General features: G+C 37.4%; 1 protein-coding gene across 1 annotated transcript in view; it reads right to left on the bottom strand.

Moving 5' to 3' along the window:
- Window positions 1–211: 211 nt before the first annotated feature.
- RABL3 (RAB, member of RAS oncogene family-like 3) overlaps window positions 212–22,940 on the bottom strand; it is a 72,102-nt gene continuing 49,373 nt past the window's right edge. The window contains exons 4-8 of the mRNA XM_006864140.1: window positions 22,347–22,461; window positions 14,251–14,401; window positions 6,685–6,756; window positions 2,357–2,395; window positions 212–1,214 (exon numbers count right to left, since the gene is read on the bottom strand). Of these exons, the coding sequence (XP_006864202.1) occupies window positions 1,149–1,214; window positions 2,357–2,395; window positions 6,685–6,756; window positions 14,251–14,401; window positions 22,347–22,461 (443 nt within the window). The 3' untranslated portion in view covers window positions 212–1,148. The remainder of the gene's footprint in view (window positions 1,215–2,356; window positions 2,396–6,684; window positions 6,757–14,250; window positions 14,402–22,346; window positions 22,462–22,940) is intronic.

The following is a 22,940-nucleotide window of genomic DNA, read 5'->3' as shown; positions in this document are numbered from 1 at the left end:
TATATTAAGGAAAAACTGGGCAGAGAGAATGAAACAGGCAAATTAAGAGACGGGCAAAAAAAAAAAGTAACAATGAACAGTTATACATATACACACACCACCTCCAAAACTCAACCTCCTGAATCAAAACCCACCCCAAACATATAAACAAACCAGTGTGTAATATTAAATAAATTACTAGAGGGATGACAAAATTGGAGATTATAAATCTATAATTCATAGAAATGTGTTGCTATGGAACTTATTTTTACTTCTCTCCATGACTACATTGTTGACAAAGAATAATATTCTTAGGTTACTGTTCCAGGATTTCATTTTTCCTTCAGAAAAATAAAAAGGAAAAAGCTGCAAATCTCTGATTGCCCTTGAACAAGTCTTAAGACTTAAAAAACAGAAAACAGTAAAGTGAATGCAGTGCAGACAACTGTATCCTAGAATGAAGGACTTAGGGAGCTGTCAATTTTTCACAGGCTCTTCTTCTTGTCTGGTACTGCTGTTCTCTATGTATTATTCATCTGTATATATATTTAACTCCAGCTATTAGTCCGCCTCTTCCAGCCACGGAGCCATTTGCAAAGGAGAGGAGAGGCAGACCAGGCTTGCTATTATTAGGCATCCCTGTGCGTGATGAGGGTGGAGACAATTAAATAACACCATTTTGCTTCTTTAAGAATTGCAAAGAGACTCTTTGGGGTGGACAACTCAAGACTGGTTAACATAACCTTTCCCCTCAAGAAGGTAAAACAAAAGAGATACATTTCTGAAGTACTTAATTAAGCTTTCAGCAATGAGTGTGGGAAAATTACAGACCCATAAAAATTCTCCAGTTCCCAGCAAGAGTAAATTTTCTCTGCAGCACTCTGTCATTGCTCATTTACTGCACCATTTTGACAACATCTCATATTTCCACAGGCTTTTACATAATCCACTGGCAGGGACTGAAGGGCGAGGAACAGAGAGAATGGGGACAAATTTTGGACCTCCCCCATGGTCACTTCCTTTCATTTTTTCCATTACAGCATGAGGTTGAAGGGTAGCATTTTAAGAAGATTTCGTTGGAAGACTGAGATGTTAATAATTGACACAGCAAGAGAAAAGCTGTGAAAATTCACCACTGCTTGCTCACTCTTCCAAAGGATGAGTATAATTCAGTCGTAATGAAGACTCTTAAATGTTCCTCCCCAAAACCTTTTTCGATCAGGAAAGCCTGGAATCTGTAGGCAAGAAGGACAATCACAGTTAAGTCTCAAGGAGGAAGACTTCAAATACCAAGAGCCTTTTAAATCTTTTTTCTCATTTTCTGTTTGTCTCTTAAAAGTACCAGGCTCTCTGAGGTTTTACTCTGAAAACCACTGACACTTGAGTAATGAAAATAAATTTTACTCGAATGGAAAAGATGTGCTAACTACTTGGCAATAGTGTCATCTCAGTCAGAGTAATACTCACCTAGTGGAGCTTTGTATGAATTATTCGTACTGGGGTAGCCTCCTGAAGTCGTAAGCAAATGACTTTCTTCTATTATTGCATAATGTAACCTATCCCTGACTACTTCTTATTTCTTAGATGCTTATTTTCCCCCTTTCTTCCTTTTATATTTAAAAGAATATAAGAAAATCAGTTGCTGATGCTAACAGAATAAGGAGCCAAGGTGTGCAACAATTAAAGGGTCTTGGCTGCTAATGGAAGGTTTGAATTCACCCATAGGAATCCTGGTGTGTAGGATAAGCACCAGACTGCAGCCATTCCTTGGAAGTCCTATATAGGATAAATAGAACCTATCTGACAGCACTTAACAACAACAACAACACTGGCTCCTCAGGAGAAAGATCTAATGATCTGTAAAGACTAGCCTGTTGCCATTGTTAGGAGCTGTTGAGTCAATTCTGACTCATAATAACCCTTTGCTATTGTTGTTGAGTGCCACAGTAACCCTGTATAGGGTTTCCTACATGCAGCTGGTGAGCTTGAACCGCCGACCTTGCAGTTCAAATGGACTTTGCTGTCTAGTGCATTAACCCACAGTGCCACACCAGGATTCCATAGTGACCCTTATTATAACTGTCCCATTGGGTTTCCTAGGATGTAAATCTTTGTGGAAATAAGACATCTTTCTCCCTCAGAGATGGGTTCAAACCGCCAACTTTTTGGTTAGCAGTTGAGTGCTTAACCATTGCCTCACCAAAACCTGATGGGGCAGTTCTACTGTCACACAGGATCTATGAGTCAGAATCAATTCGACAGAACCTAACAACATACATACATACATACAAATACACAAAGGGCTTCCTTGTACTTTTTAAACAACCTTTATAAATTTGGAAATCATCTATTTTACCTAGATATGATAGATACCAACCTGATTGCCTTCTTTTAAAAAGTATCTCTTCTCTATGACCTGTGAGGAACAGAGGGAGACTTAAGGCTCAGTAGTCATACCTGGAAAAAGTGGTAACAGTAATGGCCACTAACGGAGCTAACAGGTTTATATTAAAATGAATAGTGTTTTTAATAGTTCTAGATATTCACATATACATCAAATAAATGAGATTAGGATTATGGGAGTGTTCCTATAAAGACATGCCTCATTCCTAAAAACTCTAATGGTAGATCAAAAATACATGAATCCAAAAAAAAGAGCCAAGTAATTAAAGAATGAAAGGCAGAAATCAATGACTAAGATCCCATGTAGTTCCTGGTGTATGGCAGCACGTTTGGCTCTATGCTTAACAGCAGTCACCACCAAAAGGAATTGCAAAAGCAAAGATGTAAAAAAGATATAAAATCAAAGAACTTCCCTACAACAAAGTAGCTATTCTTTAAAAAGGAGACTAGGTAATGTAGTAAAATGACACATTCCTACAGTAAACCCAGTGGTAAATGCTGTTACGGACTCAATGTACACAGATGGTACAAAAGCAGAAGTACTCAATTAGCTTTGTCTTTTGTTTTTTTAAATGGACTTAATTTGCTGAAAGTGAAGAGGACTTGAAACATTTACTGATGAAGATCAAAGAGCACAGCCTTCGGTATGGGTTGCATCTCAATGTCAGAAAAACAAAAATCCTCACCACTGGACCAATAAACAATATTCTTATCAACGGAGAAAAGATTGAAGTTGTCAAGGACTTCATTCTTCTTGGATCAACTATCAACACTCATGGAAGCAGAAGTCAAAAGATCAGATGACGTATTGCATTGGGCAAATCTGCTGCACAGTAACTTTTTAAAATGTTGAAGAGCAGAGATGTCAGCTTGAGAACTTAAGGTGCGCCTGACCCAAGCCATGGTATTTTCAATAACCTCACATGCATGCAAAAGCTGGACAGTGAATAAGGAAGATCGTAGAAGAATAGATGCCTTTGAGTTGTGGTGTTGGAGGAGAATACTGAAAGTGCCATGGACTGCCAAAAGAACTAATAGATCTATTTTGGAAGAAGTGCAGCCAGAGAGTGCTCCTTGGAGGCCAGGATGGCTAAGCTTCGTCTCTCATACTTTGGACATATTGTCAGGAGAGAACAGTTGCTGGAGAAGGATGTCATGCTGGGTAAGATGGAGGGTCAGAGAAAAAGAGGAAGACCCCCAACGAGGTGGATCAGCCAGGTGGCATCATTGATGGTGTCAAGTGTGGCAGCAGTGGTGGGGTTGGCCCAGGATTGGACATTGTTTCGTTCTGCTGTGCATGGGGTCGCTATGAGTCGGTTCTGACTCGATCATACCTGACAACAACAATTTGCATCCTAAGTTCAGTAGTTTCAGAACTGTCTGTATTTGGTCAGTAGTAGAAATGAACTAAAGCAGTAGATATATCTGTACAAATCCATTTACTATCGAGGGAAAAAAAACCCTCAAATATGAACATAGGCATGCACTAATATAATGAGTTTGAGAGCATTATCTTTTCAGATGATGAGAGGCATTTGAAAAAATCATTATACCTACTTATCATTTGGAGTCCTACTGTGGCGCTGTGGGTTCATGCACTAGACTGCAAAGCCAATCTGGCTTTGAGCTGCAAGGTTGGTGGTTCAAGTTTACCAGCTGCTCCTCAGAAACCCTATACAGGGTTGCTATGGGTTGGAACTGACTCGACAGCACTTAACAACAACAACTCATTTATCAACTATCTTGTTATCTGACATTTCACATTTATAACAATAATAAAAAATCTGCTATCTTGCCCATTAATGACATAAGTTTGGCAGTAATAAATGCTGACATATGAGGTGAGAATAAAGTTGGCTGTGATAGTTAAGGTTATGAATCAACTTGGCTGGGCCAGGATTCTCAGTGGATTGGCAGTTATGTAACAATGAAAGTTTGCAACCATATAATGATTCAGTCATTCTCTGTTTTGTGATCTGAGGTGATCTTCCACCATTTTTGGACAATGCCAATTTTTCCATAACGATGTGGTCTTTGGAACCTAACCATGTCATTAAGTGAGGAGTGGTGTAATTGTTTTCCAATAGTTGAGAAACTACAATGGTTGCAGAGACGATATTATTTGACTTATGTAGAGCTACTTTAATGAGAAAAGTTAATTAGATAAGAATACTGATTGGGTGGAGATCAACACTTTTTTTTTTTTTTTAATTTACAGTTATAAAACTAAGACTTGCTCTGAATGAGAGCACTGTCTTCTTCTAACTCACTGTGATTGGCCTGAGGACAAAATTATCTGTATTTGTCTCATCTTGGAGATGATGGTTGGACTGCTTTGAGTCACAAGAGACTCAGTGCAAAGTTGCATTCAATGGCTTCCGAGTAGAAAAGCTGGTCCATGATTAGTGTAGCTTTCAAAGTACTCTTTCCCCAAAAAACCAAAAAGGGACTGGCTCTTTTTCCTCTCCTGATGATAAGAAAGGAGAATCCTCACATTCTACAGAGGGGAGAAATTATGATTTCTGGGAGTCTGGAGGAGTAAGACTTCGTCTTGAAGAAATCTTTAAAAATATACTAAACTCTGGATGATGTGATGTATAGAAAATTGAACGAAACTCTAGATTTAGTTGTCAGGTCTAGATTTAGGTGTCAGGCAACCACCTCAGTCAGGAGGTCTGGCCAACCTCCTACTCCACATTCTTGCATTGTTAGTAAAACAAAGAAGAGAAAAGTTACCTTTCTGTCTTCCTACCTGCAACTTGCAATGCCTTTCTCTTACCAAATCTTGTTCTCTTAAAATTAACCAATTTCTTCTAAACATTTTTAAAAGCCTGGCCTGACAATTTGTGTCATAATAGTCTATAACCCATTCTCTCTAAGCTATGATTTCTTACATCTTATATTGTTCTCTACAAAATTAATATCCTATTAATTAAAAAAATGAAACCATATAATGTGGGATTTTTGCATGCCAGGCACAGGCTTATAAGATGTTGCTCTTAATAAAGCGAATGTTTATCAGACGGAGGCAAGAGTAGTTCCTACATTTTAACTTTGAAAACAATGTGGAGGAAAAAAATCTGTCCTGTGCAGTGCTTCCTGACATTTTCATGTCATAGCACATTTAGAGAATGCTAATATTTGAACAGCACAGGGGGCAAAAGAAAGAGGGTGCCAATCACCCAGTTTAGGGGTTCTGGCTGCTCTGAGACTTGACGGAATCGGTATCTAGGCACACGTGTAGCCTACCTGCCACACACTAGTTGTGAAATTCTGCAATGAAGCAGTTTTCCCAGTGGTGTAATATTAAACACTGAGTGAGGGGAGTAGGACTTATGTGGACATATAGGACAAAAGGGCCAAATAATCAGAAGAAGAGTGATTCATAAATAATTATGAGGAGGGTTTCTGGGAGCTTATACTTAAAAGTAAATATAGTAGTAAGTATCCTTTTCCAACATTCCATACAGAATTTATTCTATTCTTTACTATGCAATACCAACACTTGGCAAACAACTTAAATTTGGTTAATACTATGTGCAATGAAGCCATACGGCCTTGAGTAGGGAAGACAAACAGGGACCTACCTTATAAGTTAGATGTCTGCTGAGTCATTCTACATTTTCATTCCAGTTCACTACTAAGGAGCTTTGGTAGCGTAGTGGTTACGTATCGGGCTGTGAGCCTCAATGTCAGCAGTTCAAAACTACCAGCTGTTCCACGGGAGAAAGATGAGGCTTTCTTTTCCCGTAAAGATTTATAGCCTCGGAAACCCTGTACAGGGTCGCTATGAGTTGGAATCGACGCCACGGCACATAACCACCACCACAATGGTACTAGCAGACAGTAACAGGGGGATCAAGGAGATGACAACTTTACAAAGTAACAGCAACACTTAGGAGAAGAATATTAATTGCTAGGAGAGCAAAAAGAACTCAAGGCTTTAACTAAATAGAATTTCTTCAGTGCCTTTGGGGATAAAGAAGTACAAAAAACAGCTAAAACAGGGAAACAGTCATTGTTTTAAGCAGAGGAATCATTTACCTTAAAAAAAAACAACAAAAAAACCCGAAAACATTTAAATTTAGTCGCTTTCATCCTTTGCTGAGAAAACACTGGTGATGAAATGAATACGTCAGCAGGCCTTGAGCAATTATACTAACAGATAAGAGAGATCAAAACAAGTATTATTCAGGCTGTGGGGTTCAGGATGGAGGAATAAAAGGACACAGCATTCTACAAAGATTTAAGCTTTCATAATATATAAATTATGGTTAAAAATAACTTAATTGAAGTCATTACCTTATCAAAAAACCTACTGAGCTTGACAGCATTGGAAGAACCTGCAGCTAAGTACCGTGGATTTGTGCAATCCTAGAAGATAAAACATAGATCCGCACTGAAAAGTTAGGAAACAGAAGCTCTTTGTTAATCATTACAATTCTTATTGCATACTTCTATAGTAAAAAAATTGGCATAATACTCTCATAAAATAGTGAGATAATTTTCAAATTATGATGCAAGAAATTAAGAAAAAAGTGCTAAAGGAAGACCAGGCCACTTTTTGTTATTTAAGCAATTTTACAGGATACTGAATCAAGGTATTGATCAACAATTAATTCCTAAAGGAAGGTAAGATTGCTAATGTATTACAAATGACAAAACCAAAGTACTAATCAGACCTACTTATGTTTATTCTGGAAGTCTGAATGTAGTCATTATAAACAGTACACACTTTGCTTTTTAGTAATGGTTAATCACCAGTGTGCAATGAATTAACTACTATGCAGCAGGAGTCCTGGTGTGGTGCTTTGGGTTATTGCACCAGACAGCAAAGCCATTTGAACTGCAAGGTTGGCAGTTCAAGCTAATCAGTTGCTCCTCAGAAACCCATACAGGGTCGCTATGGGTCGGAACTGACTCGACAGCACTTAACAATTCAGATGAATAGTAGGAAGTATAGAAGCAAGGATTTAGAGGCACAAGGAATAAACAGAACAGATAGCACAAGGAATAAACAGAACAGATAGCAGGCATTTCTGACTCCCAGAATGCAAAGTGCTACTATATCTCTTGGTCGCCCATAAAAATACATTGCTTTTGATAATAATCAACAAAATATATATTTATATTATTTAAAAGAATTTTTAAGAATAGGAAAAACAAATGGGTCCCAGAAGAGACAAAAGACTCTGGCACATTAAGTCATTAAGATGACTAGCAAAGGAAGACCTTAGGCATGCAACTCCTTCTCTTGCCAATGCAATGCCTCATTGTCTTAGGTTGGCACCACTGATGCACCACATCAAGAGACAGTATTTTGATTTCTACCTCAAATGCTGCCTAAGATCAGACTCTGAGAGTATCACACAGTCTCCTCTGCAAGGGTGATACTTGTCTTTCAGCTAGAGACCCTTTGGGTTCCTTGGGAAATTACTGAAATCTTTTATGTCACGTTTATTTTATTTTATAACCTCTAGACACACATGATCCCTTTTCCAGTGAATTTTATCCATATACCATATCTCAAAGCTTTTATTTGAAATTTTGACCAGAAACTAGAACACATTCTCCAAAACCACAACATAAACAACATAGCAAAACACCTAAAGACCACAGGGTTCTAGGAAAACAGGGGTCCTGGAGCCAGCAAAGCCGTTTGAACTGCAAGGTTCTGAATAGAAATGTCAGTCCCAACATGTCTTGCTGTGTTACCACTGGTTATGCTGCTAAATCTTTGAAAATTGAGCTTACTCATCTATGAATGGAGATGACAATATCTATTCCATAAGATTTTTGTAAAAATTAAATGGGATAATGCAGGTTTGGCACACAGTGCATACTGAAATGAGAGATTTTGCCTCTCATCATACTAAGAGACTGATATTGGGCTGAATTTCTAGGCATAAAAGCACCTAATAAAATAATTCCATATATGGATTAAATAGACTGAAACAGTTTCATGCAAACTGCTATATTTGAAACAAAGTTCGGAGATATTGAAAGCAGTGTTGTTAAGTGCCGCTGAATCGGTTCCAACTCATAGCAACCCTGTATACGGTTTCTGAGGAGCAGTTGGTGGGTTTGAACTGCTGACCTTGTGGTTAGCAGTTAGTTCAGTGTTGATCCTACAGCACCACACCAGAAGTCCACTGAAACCAGTGGAGGCAGATCAAAAACAGGTTAGACAGATCTGAGTCAGAAAAGCTTTCAGAAAAGCTTTCAAAACCCTAACTAAATCCACTGCTGTCAAGTCAATTCCAATAGCGACCCCAAAGAACAGAGGAGAACTGCTCCATGGAGTTTCCAAGGCTGTAATCTTATGCAAGGAGACTGCCACATCTTTCACTACCACATCTTTCACTGCTGACCTTTTAGGTTAGCAATGGAGTGCTTTAACCACTGTGCCACCAGGGCTTCTTGAGATGATTCCAAATAGGGATATATAACAGTACAAAATACAAAAGCTAAAACAAACAGCAAATGAACAAACCAAACTCCCTCCAAAAACTTAGTTCCAGGGTTTTATAATTTTAGGCGACAGAATTCCTATGATAATAAGATGTGAATTTTAGAGCTGAAAGAGCCATCTGCCATTGATCATGGCTTAGGGCAAAACGTGACAATTAGTAGCTTTAAATAGCTTATCTAAGCTTGGGAAAGGAATATTAACTAGGGAAGATGCTTGAATATGATCACTTTGAAGTAAACACATACCAGAAAAATTTGCACTAGACATAATAAGCTTAACAGGATAAAAAAAAGAAAATCTTCCTCCTATTTATAATGGAAACAGCTTGCATTTATTCAGGTAGAATAAGATAGTTTAGATTCAATCTTTGATTTTTACACTTATGGTAGTTTTAAAGTAGATTTCTGTGGTTTTAAGTAGATTCAGTATCTGATGATGTGCTAATACTAATACTGTTACATTAGTTACTTATTTGAGGCTTTAGTGCAATGACACAAGGCTAAACTTACACTGTATGTGAACTCTCTAAAGACCATGTATGTTAAAGTCCCACCTCTTTAGTACTTTTCTAGTCTTGTTAACAATGGGAAGATGGCTCTACCTTTGCAAGGAAAGCAGGAATGACATATATCTAGATTATGCTCACAGAAACCCACAGATACAACTAACAAATATTCTGAAATATATTACAAGTATGCACTAGGACAAATTAAGTATATTCAGTGATAAATCTGTCTTTGGAAATAATGTTAAAACAAAGTAACTTCAGCATTTCTCTAACAAGGATAATATATATTCTATAGATCAAAAATCCTCTGAGTTATCATGGTACAGTGCTGACTACCTGGAGCATTTACACAAAATATTCCATGGTTGTTGTTAAGTACCATCTAGTGGGTTCTACTCATAGTGATCCTGTATAGGGTTTCCAAGACTTGAAAATATTTGCCAGAGCAGATAACCTCATATTTCTCCTGAGAAGCAGGTAGTAGGCTCTAACTTTGTGGTCAGCAGTCCAGTGCTTATCCTAGACACCTACCATATTCCTATTCCATGGTGGCAGTGGAGAAAACTAAGGCTCCTTCCACTACAAAGCAGAATGTAAAACAGAACAATGGGATGGAATAGAAGGTGACTCAGTTGAGAGGGTAGGGTGGGGCTAGAGGTGAACTAAGCAGTGTTTACAACAGTTCAGTCACAAATTAAGTGCATCAGAAATACCTGAATCCTTTGTTAAAATTGCATGGTTCTTGTCTTCATACCAGACTCTAAGAATAAACAGCTCTAGATGTGATACAGTTATTTGAAAAATTTCACAAGTAGTGCTGATAACAGGAACATCCAGTCAGGTCTGGGTAACTGCTGGAAGACATAATCTCTAAAAGTTCTATATGGTCCAAAATTCTATATGTAATTGATAGACAATCAAGTGGAAAATAAGTTTATTTGTAGAGTACAGACTCTGGAGTCCGTTTGGATGGTTTGCCCTGTGTAAATCTGACCTAATTAACTGACACTTCTCTGCTTCTAGTCTGATGATGCATGTGAGATAATGCATGCAATTCCCGTAAGAGCTAGATACATGTTAACCATTAGTGGTACTATACTTACTATACCATTACCAGTCTGGAAAGCCAGTGTACTAGATACATAGCATAAATCCTACCTGTGAACCACGACAGAAGTTGCTGGCCAGAATCTTTCTTAAATGGGGAAACACAACCTGGCTTATTTGAGAACTGCTTCTTAGGTTTTTAGCACCAAGTTCTAGCTGAGCTTGCTAGCTATCTCAGGAAGGAACTCAATCCTCTGTGTACACATACATATTTATGTAAATATATGTTATGAAGCACTCCTAGTTTACAATTTTCCCATTTATCTGTTTGGTTACTCTTTATGGTAAATTTTATAGTCTAAGAAGCTAAGAGGCTATTCTGAAGCAAGAATAATCAAGGTACAATATCAGTGACTCTTCTTTGTCACCTCAATTCATGTAATTATTTTGGTGGGATTAAAGAAATCTGATGAGAATATTCAATATTAAATTCAATATTCATTGAATATTGTCAGTTTCAGGGCCGCTATGCTCTGGTAGCGTAGTGGTTACGAATCGGGCTGCGAACCTTAAGGTCAGCAGTTCGAAACTACCAGCTGCTCCGCGGGAGAAAGATGAGGCTTTCTACTCCCGTAAAGATTTACACCCTCGGAAACCCTATACAGGGTCGCTATGGGTCGGAACCGACTCAATGGCACATAACATCAACATGCTAACTGCATTTTCCAAGAGATCAGCAGGTCAAGTGACCGCGTCCTTCTGACCGTCTATATAGGTTGATTTAATCTTGGCTAAATTTTGGCTTGAACTCAAACAGCCTGACTTCAGGAATAAAGTTGATTTCATAAGCAGGAGCTTGATGGGAATGCCTTGTTCTTCCAGGTCTCACAAGTTTTCCCATCTTTGACAGGATTCAGTCTTAACACACACAATTCAACTGTCAGTTTGTAGAACTGTGGTGGCTTGTGTGTTGTGGTGGTGCTGGAAGCTATGGCACCAGTACTTTAAATACTAGCAGGTCACCCATAGTGGACAGGTTTCAGCTGCGCTTTCAGATGAAGACAGGCTAGGAGGAAGGAGAGACAGACCACTTCTGAATATTTAGTCACTGAAAACTTCTGAATAGCAGTGAAACACTGTCAGCACCAGAATACTGAAACATGATGAAGAGCACCCGGAAACTGTCAGAGATAATACTGGAAGATGAGTCCCTCAGGTTGGAAGGAACTCAAAATACAACGGGGGAAGAGCTGCCTCCTCAAAGTTGAGCTGACCATGATGATGCAAATCAACCTTCAGGACCTTCATTTGCTGATGGGCCGCAACTCAAAATGAAGAGAAACAGCTGTTTCTTTGTGAAGTGCTTTTGAGTGACCCTGTAAAGGGTTTCTGAGGCACGGCTGTTGAGTTTGAACAGCTGACCTTGCAGTTCAAACCGACCTTGTGGTCCAGTGGCATTATGCTGCACTGCCACAACTGTAAATAATGATTAATAAGTGGAACATGGAATGCAGGAAGTTTGAGTCTAGGAAAATTAGAAATTGTCAAAAAAAATTAAATGGAATGCATAAACATTCATTTTCTAGTTATTAGTGAGCTGAAATGGACAGGTATTGGCCATTTTGAATCTGACAATCATATGGTTTACCATGTGACAAACTGAAAAGGAATGGCATCACATTCATCATCAGAAAAAAACCATACTAAGATCTGTCTTGAAGTACAATGCTGTCTATGATAGGATAATATCCATATGCCTACAAAGAAGATCAGTTAATACAGCTATTATTCAAATTTACGCACCAACCACTAAAGCCAGTGAGGATGAAATTGAAGAATTCTATCAACTTTTTCAGTTTGAAACTGATCAAACATGCAATCAAGATGTATTGATAATTACTAGCAATTGGAATGTAAAGGTTGGAAACAAAGAGGAAGGATCAGTCATTGGAAAATATGGCCTTGGTGATAGAAATGATGCTGGAGATGACATGATATAATTTTGCAAGACCACTGATTATTCGTTTGAAATAACTTTTTTTAAATAACAAAAAAGACCACTGTACACCTGGACTTCACCAGATGGAATACACAGAAATCAAACAGACTACATGTGTGGAAAGAGACGGTGGAAAAGCCCCATATCTTCAGCCAAAACTAGGCCAGAGGCAAATGGCGGAATAGACCATCAATTGCTCAGATGCAAGTTCAGGCTGAATCTGAAGAAAATGAAAACAAGTTCACAAGACTCAAAATACAACCTTGAATACATTCCACCTGAATTTAGAGATCATCTCAAGAATAGATTTGATGCATTAGACACTAATGACTAAAGACCAGAAGAGTTGTGGGGTAACATTGCACAGGAAGAAAGCAAAAGGTCACTAAAAAGACAGGAAAGGAAGAAAAGACCAAAATGGATGTCAGAAGATTCTCTAAAACTTGCTCTTGAGCAGAGAAGCTAATGTGAATGGAAGAAATGAGGAAGTAAAAGACCTGAACAGAATTTCAAAGGGCATCTCAAGAAGACAAAATATTATAATGAAATGAGTAAAGACCTGGGGTTAGTAAACCGAAAGGCAAGAACCCGCTCAGCATTTCTCAAACTGAAAGAACTAGAGAAAAAAGTTGAAGCCTTGACCTGAAATACTGAGGGACTTTACTTCATGATCAAAATATTGAACAATGCAGAAAGCATAAAAAAAGATGGACAGAATATGTAATCACAGAACCAAAAAGAAATAGTTGATGCTCAACCATATCAAGAGGTAGTATTTGGTCAAGAACCAATGGTACTGAAGGAAGAAGTCTAAGCTGTACTGAAGGCACTGATGAAACACAAGTCTTCAAGAATTGTTTGAATACAAATTGAAGAAAACAAAAATCCTTATAAGTGGGCAAATAGTTAATATCATGATAAATGGTGAAAAGACTGAAGTTGTCAAAGACTTCATTTTGCTTGGAACCACAATCAACACTCATGGAAATGCCAGTCAAGAAACCAAAGTATTCAAAAACAACAGTTTGAGGACTAAGGTGTACCTAACAAAAGCCACTGTGCTTTTTAATAACCTCATATACATGTAAAAGTTGAACAATGAATAAAGAAGACCAGTGAAGAATCCATAGGATTTGACTTATGATGTTGGCAAAGCTCATTTAAAGTATCATGGAATGCCAGAAAAACAAACACATCTATCTTGGAAGAAGTGCAGCTAGAATACTCCTTAGAAGCCAAGATGTTGAGACTTTTTCTCTCATACTTTGGATATGTTACTGGGGGGACCAGTCCCTGAGGAAGGCATTACGCTTGGTAAAGTGGAGGGTCAGTGAAAAAGAGGAAAGCCTCCAACAAGATGGACTGACCCAATGGCAGCAGCAATGATTAAATGTAATAACAATTGTGACAATGGTGTAAGACTGGGCAGTGTTTTGTTTTGTTGTGAATAGGGTCGCTATGGGTTGGAACTGACTTGACTGCACCTAACAACAGCAACAATAGTCTAAATACTTTTCTATTGCTCTCTTGTTGTTGTTGCTAAATGCTGTTGAGTCGGTTCCAACCTATAGTGACCCTGTATTGGGTTTCCAAGGAGCGGCTTGTGCACTTGAACTGCCGACCTTGCAGTTCAAATGGCTTTGCAGTCTGGTACATTAACCCACAGCATCAGAACCAGGATTCCTACTTAGCATAAAATATTAGAGTTGTCCTTGTCTGACAAGTTTCTGCCTTACACAGATTCCAGCTTTCACAGGTTTTATCGTATATGACTTATGAAGTCTTTGATTTACCTTTACTTGCTAACATTAACATAAACATGCATCAGTGGAAAATACAAACCAAATTAATCTCTTCTGCATTGAAATCCTCAGCCAGGAAAGCAATTCTGGTTAAAACTTCATGGCGCTTGGTTTCATGAATCTGATCCAATTTAGTGCCTATTACCAACAGTGGGATTTGGTTACCAGCAAACTGTTCTTGATCATAATCCCTGTGGATAAATAACAATGAAGAGGTGAATAGAATTTATCTTTCTGATATGGATGTGTTACATTTAAATGGAACTAGCTTGTACTGTTTTACTTAAGATTAATGGATTCTTTCTCATGCTACCTAACCTATAAATCTACTTTATTACCAATTTCTTTTATTCTACTTGTTCATTTGTCAATCTATTCTCACCACCTATTGAATTCCTACTATTTCTAACTACTAAAAATTTGTTCCCACACATTTTTATAGACTACTTGAACAACTGAGTGTTCACCAGGAACACCAAAGCAGGCTGACTTCTTCCAAAGCTCTGTCTTCTTAGCGATAAGGAATGTTGCAGTGTAGAAGCAGAGAATGGATTCAAATCTCAATGCACAGAAAACTCAAGAGCCTAACATGATATTCAAGCCTTGTGCCAGATGGGAAATTGGGTACTTTCCGGGGTATGTATGCACAGGTTCTATATCTACCATGTACGTTTCTGCCTATGAATAAGAACACATAGATCATTTTAGAAACAGTATAAAATAGGGACTCTTAGGGTAAAGACTCCTGGTGTGGTGCTGTGGGTTAATGCGTCAGACTGCAAAGCCGTTTGAACTGCAAGGCAGGCAGTTCAAGCTCACCAACTGCTCCTCGGAAACCCTATACTGAATTGGAATCGATTCAATGGCACGTAACAACAACACCAGGGAAAGAATAAATTAAATATACATGATACTGTGGTAAAGATAGATTCAACAAGGGGAAGCAAACAGCTGAAATGCAAAACGAATAGCACAAAGAAAGAATTTACTAATAGCTGTTTGTTCTGACTTGAGAGCTGGGGGGAGACAAGCAAAAAGGATCACTTAGGATTAGTAGCCTGGGTCATTAGCTATTGCAATCTTTTTGTTACCCTAAAGTTGTGACGCTGTGGGTTAATGCGCCAGACTGCAAAGCCATGTGAATTGCAAGGTTGGTGGTTCAAGCTCACCAGTTGCTCCTTGGAAACTCTATACGGGGTCGCTATGGGTCAGAACCGACTCAACGGCACTTAACAACAACAACAACAACAAGAGAGCAATAGAAAAGTATTTAGACTGTAGTATTTAGACAGAGTAGTGATGTAAATGATGCTTCTCATTACTGAAAGAATGAGTCTGGCATTGTTAAATAAATTTAAATCCTATTTTCATATGAGAAATAAAATAGATTTGGATTTTTGACATATCATAAGCTCAATTTATAACAGTCAGCAAAATGTGGTTGCAAATAATTTATGACAGCAAAGCAGTAACATATAATCCAATCAATGCAATCCAATTGAGTATATTGTTTTTTCTTCCTTTGTCATTACTTTCGATATCTAAAAGGGGGGAAAGTTGCTACATCTTTATGCACTTTACAACAATTTTACAGAGTCTCAGCTACTGTTCAGCCTTGCAACACAATAGTTTTGAACTATGTACCCTACCTTCTTATAAAATATTCTCATTATATTTATTATACCAAAGCCAATTGCTTGAGTTGAAGGCCTTTCTACCAAGAACTTCTTACTAACATCAATCCTGCTTCAAAATAATCCAGGTGAGAGTGGCAGAAACAAAATGGGAGAGGTGGACGAAAAAATTTGACCACTCTTGGAAGTGGGTGACAAGTATATATTTATTATACTCTATAATGGAATATTTGGAATTTTCTGTAACATAAAGTTAAAAAGCTTTTTACATGGGGCAAAACTTAAATAGCCATAAAAGAGAAGTTAAACAGTTTTGTTCCTGTTCGTGTCTCTACCAATTTCCCCTGGTTCCCTATTAGTAACTATTGTTTATCCTGGAATGTTTTGATTACACCATCATATTTGATTGACAGCTTTGTTGTGTAGAGGATTCTTGGGTGGCATTTTTTTTTTCTTTCAGGGTTTTATGTATGTCTCCCCATTACCTTCTTGCCTGCATGGTTTCTGTTGAGAAATCTGAGCTTAATCTGATTTGCTTGCCTTTGTATGTTACACTTCTCTTTTCCCTAGAAGCTTTCAGGATTCTGTCCTTATCTTTGATTTTGGAGAGCTTGATTATTATATGTCTTGGTGATTGGTCTATCCTTAGGGTCTATCCTTCCTGGGGTTCACTGAGCTTCTTGAATGCTTATCTTTTCACTTTTCAGGATGTTAGGAAAATTTTCTTCCAGAAGCTCTTCAACTATCTCCTCTGTGGGCTTGTGTGATTGTTCCTGTTCTGGAATGCCAATAATTCTTATGTTATTCCTCTTCATGTTATCCAACATGAATCTTAGGCCTTCGTCAGAGTTTTTTTTTTATCCTTATTATGTTTGCTCTTCTATCTTAGTAGTGTTGAGAGATTTATCTTCTAGCTCACTAGTTCTGGCTTCTATTTCTTCAATTCTACTCCTTTGCCCTTTCAGTGTATTGTCCATTTCTGAAATTCTATTATTAATCATTTGGACCATTTCTGTAGGTTTTGAATTGTTTCCAATGCTGTATCTATCTTATTTGATTGTTCCTGTAGCACTTTCCTGACTTCTTCCTTCTTTTTCTCAACTCCATGATATAATGTTTTGATACAGTTTATAATAATTTTTCTGAATTCCTTCTCAGGCATTTCCAAAGCCTGCCTATCTTCCAGTATGGAGTGTAGGTCTACTTCCAGCTTATTTGCCTCAGTCACTTTATCTCGTTTCTGGACATGTGCAGATATGGTTATCTGCTTCTGTTTTTTGGGCATATTCAGGGGTTATCTGTGGACTTAATACTTAGATGGGTGTATATTTTGGTATTTTTTATGCTTTCTGATTGCTTCCAGGTAGATGTGATCAGGAAATGGGCTTCCCTTTTCACTCTTCTTCTTGAGAAATTTCAAGATGCCACTATTGGTCGTTTTGACGTAATTTAGGATTTAATTTTCAGCCTATTTCCTTTTTGTTTGCCTGTCCTACTCCATAATCCCCGTTCAGGCCTTTTTTTCTAGTTATAAACAGTTCAGGGCCGGCTGTGGCCATTTGCTTTTAAGTGGAAACTGTCTCTTTAAATTTTGAGGAGATATGTGCACATGTATAGAACCCTTCGAGGGTGGGGCTGGGGTGTCCACTAGCTCAGGCACCCCTTTAGTCACCTGAATGGAGGTGCACAGACAACAAGGGACCAATGAACAGATACCAAAAGAAAAGAATGTCCACACCTTTATCTCCGCAGTTCTGTCAGTATCTGTGGCTGTTCTGATCCTTCTCCCAGTTGGTGTCACCCAAGATGGTGGCTCCTGGAACAGCTGAGCATCTTGAATTAGAAAGCAATGGATTTCTTGCTTTCCCCTAGCTGTAAGCCTTCCAACTTTCTAAATATTTCTTTATATTTGGTTCAGAGTTCTGGGACCATCTGAGCCTGCTTGGTCCTGTATTCTGTGTTGTTGCTGACGGAGCTCCTTTCTGCACTTCCACCTGATCCACCATCTTGTTTGTTCTCTGTGGGTTCTCTTTTAACTCTTGTGGTAAAATCTTTTGATGAACATAAGTGTCTAACTTTTAGAAGGTCCCAGTCATCTATTACATCTTCTGTGTGTGTATTTTCAGTTATGTTTGATAGTGTATTTATGCCACGTATCATGTATTGTCCCTATTTTTTTCATTGATGATCTTTATATAGGTAACTATCTTTATTAGCCTCTTCTTTATCCTTACACTGTTTTTCTCATGCAAATAAAAACACATATATGTATTCCCTCCCTTTTGTACACAAAAGGCATATTATGTATACTCTCTGCACCTTGAATTTTTACCCTAGAAAAATATCCTGAAGATCTATCCATTTTAGTACGTAAGTCTTCCGCTTTTCTTTTCTTTCTTTTTTTTTTTTTTTAAATACTTGAATAGTATTCCAGTAGTGTGCATACCATTATTTAATCAATCTTCTTTTGATGTACTTTAGGGTTGTCTTTGTGTGGTACTGTGGGTTAATGTGGTATTGTGGATTAACCAGACTGCAAAGCCATTTGAACTGCAGGGTCGGCAGTTCAAGCTCACCAGTGTCTCCTCGGAAACCCTATACAGGGTCGCTATGGGTCGGAACCGACTCAATGGCAATTAATAACAACAACAGGGTTGTCTTTAGAGTTCTAGTGTGGTACTGTTGAGATAAAGCACTAGACTGCAAGGTCAGTGGTTCAAACTCACCAGCTGTTCCTCAGAAACCCTAAACAGGGTCACTTTGAGTTGGAACTAACGTGATGGCATGTTTCAAAAACAACAGGGTTGTCTTCGTTATTTTGGTTTTATAAACAATGCACCAGTGAAGACTAATATATTAATGTTTTATACCTTTGCAGACTCATCTATAGTATCAAAATTATGTGGTAGGGTCAAACAGCAAATCTGTAACTTTTACTATCAGTCTGAATTACTTGACACCAACACAGATTTCTTTTTGTCTCTTAATCTTAAATTTAATAATATACTGTCTCATAATCCTAAATTTAAGAATACATTTCTTGAGTAATTACCATTTTAGTGATGGGAAAAAAAAAAGCTACGTTGAGGAAGACACCAATACTGAAAGGAAGCAGAAAATATCTACTAGACTGAAATATGGATTTTAAATTAATTGTGTTTATTCCTCAGATTTTCCATGCCATACGAATGTACACAAACTTTATACTACACTTGATTTTTCACATGAAAATTAGATTGCCACACAGAAAACGGTCTTTAGAAATCCATTCTTCAATAAAATGGAAACCAGGGCTCTGTTCTGGGTGGGATGGAGTATACAGTCCCACTCACTATGCAACCTGGAGAGAATGTAGCAAGCAGCTATTTGAGGGCTCTGAGAAGTTAACAATATAGGCAGACTGAGAAAGACAACCAGAATTTAAGGTAACACTAAACCAGTAGTGAGTTAACAGATTCCCCACCCCACCCCAACTTCCACATCCCATTGTCTGACAGCAAATGAGGATGAAACCATTGGTGTGAACAGAGAGAACTCCAGAAAGCCTACAGTTTGGTTCAGGGAATAGAAAAGATATCTCCTAATGATCAGAGAGTATGCGGAAATCCACTATTTTCCTTCTCTCTGTTCTCTCCACACCCAGCAATCCCATGGTGGTTGTTACAAAGTCCATAACACAGGAGAGTGCTCAGGAGTCAAAACTCTGAGAAGGAAAAACCTTTTTTGCCTCATTAAAAATAATGGAGGCCAGAAGTGGTGCCACTTTTAATGCGCTGAAAGAAACTAAGCACCCAAAATATAATACCCAGTGAAAATGTCATTTAATGTTGAAGATAAAATAAAGACATTGTCAAAAGAAGAACTATGAGAATTTGTTATCAGCAAATCTGCTCAGGTAAAGTGCACAGGGTTGCTATGAGTCGGTACCGACGAGATGGCACCTAAAAACAACAACAAACCTGCTCTGAAAGAACTGCTTAAAGGGACAGAAGGGAAATATTAAAAGAAAACTTTGAACAACTAAAGCAAAGGAGGAACAACAGAAATTGTAAATAACAAGGTATATAATACATTATATAAGGTTTTCAATGTACATAGATGTTGTTAAGTGTTGTCAAGTTCATTCCAACTCATACTGATCCTGTATAGGGCTTCTGATCAGGCAGTTAGTAGTCCAGTACTTATCCTACACCACATCAGGACTCCAGATATAATATATAAGAAAATAACATAAACTCCATGTACAATTTATATACAAGTATAATACTAAGAGAGGTAAGGTTTCCACATTTCATGGCTGCTGTGTGCTGTTGAGTCAATTCTGGATCATATTGGGTTTCGAGGCTGTGAATCTTTATGGGAACAGAGAGTCTCATCTTTCTCCCACAGAGAGGCTGGGGGTTCAAACTGCTGCCCTTGTGGTTACCAGGCCAACACATAACCTACTATGCTATGAGGACTCCTTACATTTTGCTGCTGTTGTTAAGTGCCCTCATGTTGGTTCCAACTCGTAGCGACCCTGTATAGGGTTTCTGAGGAGCTGATGGTAGATTTGAACAACCTACCTTGAAGTTAGCAGTTCAGTACCACATTTTACTTGAAATGGTAAGAAACCAATTCTATATAGACGGTGCAAAGTAAGTATATGTACTACAATCCCTAGAGTAACTAGTAAAAATATATATACAAGGGGGCTTCAAAAAGTTTATGGAAAAATCCCATTATCTTTTAATTCCATTTTTCTGTACAAAGAGATATAGAAAAAAACACAACAGATAAAACTAAATAAGAAATATACACATAATTCAAAAGAAGTCAGGAAATGAAAAACAGAATAAATAAATAAAAATGCATAACTACATTTAAGGTATAATAGCTAAACACAGCAATTAAAAGACAGATATATGAAAATGGGCTTAAGACACTACCATATGTTGTTGGGCTTAAAACATATAGACATATTGTCTATAAAAATTTCACTTAAAACATATTGTTGTTGTTAGGCACCGTCGAGTCGGTTCCGACTCATAGTAACCCTTTGCACAATAGAATGAAACACTTTCAATTCATTTTAGGAGGCCAGCATTATTTTCTTAGAAAAATCAGCCAAAGACAATACAAGAACAGAAAACCAATGTCCTTCACGAACATAGACCAAAAATATTAAGAAAACATTAGCAAATCAAATCCTGTAATAAATAAAAATGAGGACCAGAAAATGTAAGATTAGTTCAATATTTGAAAATAAATCAGTGAAATCCACCATATTAACAGTCTAAGGAAAAAAATCAAGATCACTCTTACTGAGCATCAGCCTGGAAGTCATAGCAAGTTCAGTAAGGCAACAACAACAACAAAAAAGTAAAAGTAATACAGATTTGAAAGGAGGAAATAAAACTGCTTATGTAGAAAAACCCAAGGATCTAACAAAAAGCTCCTACACTAATAAATAAAATTAGCAAGATCAACTCAAATTATTTTTATTTGTTTAAACTAGCAATGCACAACTTCAAACTGAAATTTAAAGAATATCATTTATAATAATAAAAATATTAAATACTTGGGTATAAGTCTAATAAAGTATGCACAGATTATGTATGCTGAAAATTACAAAATGCTGATTAAAAACTTAAAAAAAAAAACCCTAAATAAGTGGAGAGACATATGTTGCTCATGGATGGGAAGATTCTACAAAGAAAGTTGTCAATTCTCTCTAAATTGCTCTATATAATTCAAACAGATGTTGAAACAGAGAAGCTGAAATAGAATAAACCATTTTGAAAAGAATAAAGTTAGATGAGTAACTACACTGTCTGATTTTTACTATCAGGTGTGGATGGTGCTGTGGGATAATGTGCTGGACTGCAAAGTCATTCTGAACCACAAGGCTGGCCAGTTCAAGTTCACCAGCCACTCCTTAGAGAACCTATACAGGGTTGCTACAACATAATAAAAACAATAAAACAACAACATAATACAGAAATTACAACAGTGTAGTACTGGTGAAGGGATAACCAAATAGACTAATGGAACAGACCCAAGTCCAGAAATGACTCATGTAAATATGATCAATCAATTTTTGGTAAAAGACCAAAAAAAAGAAGCTAGCCTTTCAACAAATGGCATTAGAATAATTTCATAGCCACATGTAAAAGTCAGCCTCAACATAAACATTATGTTGTTGTTCAGTACCATCAGGTTGGTTCCAACTCATAGCAACCCTGTATGGGGTTTCCCATGAGGAGCTGGTGGGTGTGAACTGCCAACCTTGTGGTTAGTAGTGCAGTGCTTATCCTATAGCGCCATACCAGGACTCCATAAATTTTATACCTTATACAAAAACTAATTCAAAACATATCACAGACACTAAAATTTCTAGAAGAAGCACAGGAGAAAACCTTTATGATTTGGGGTTAGGCAGAGTTCATTTTGGAGAGGACATTTCTGCAAATGCTGTAACATTTCAAGCCAACTATATAACTATGAACTAATTTGGACTTACCCATTTATTACCAGGACTCCAGTGGGTACCAAATCCCTGTTGAGTGCTTCCAATGACCAACGATACAAGTTTTGAGATGATTTCTTATTTGTTAAGTCATGTACTAAAATAATACCTAAAATAATCAGAGAAAATAATATCAATACTATAATAATTCATTTTAATTTCACAACTGTCTTTTAAGTTTGCACATATAAACACTAGGCTGTTTATAATGAACCTAGTGTTCTAGTCTAACAAACTAAAAATTACAATTATTAAAAACTTTCCTATACATATTCTTTCAAATAATGAACTACAAAACTTGGTAACATAACTTTTTATTATTATCATGATTCTATAAAGGCTTGAAAATGTCATCACAACTTTTTGACTGTTATTTCTTGTTTTATTCATTCAGCAAACACTAAAAGGCTACCCTGTGTTTGGGCTCAGTTGAAGAACCACCTCATTAAAGAGAATCAAAACCACTGCAAGTCAATAAATTATATTAATTCAAAAGTTAGGCTGTTTTTGTATTGCACAAAGGACTGTCATACCAAAAGACCAACATGGTCATCAAGTCCATTCTGACTCAGAATGACCCTCTACAGG

This window comes from Chrysochloris asiatica, unplaced genomic scaffold, assembly GCF_000296735.1.
Source record: "Chrysochloris asiatica unplaced genomic scaffold, ChrAsi1.0 scaffold00061, whole genome shotgun sequence".
In the NCBI taxonomy this organism is placed as follows: domain Eukaryota; kingdom Metazoa; phylum Chordata; class Mammalia; order Afrosoricida; family Chrysochloridae; genus Chrysochloris; species Chrysochloris asiatica.
Note: the sequence above shows the minus strand (reverse complement) of the source record. Positions and strands in the feature narration are given on the sequence as shown.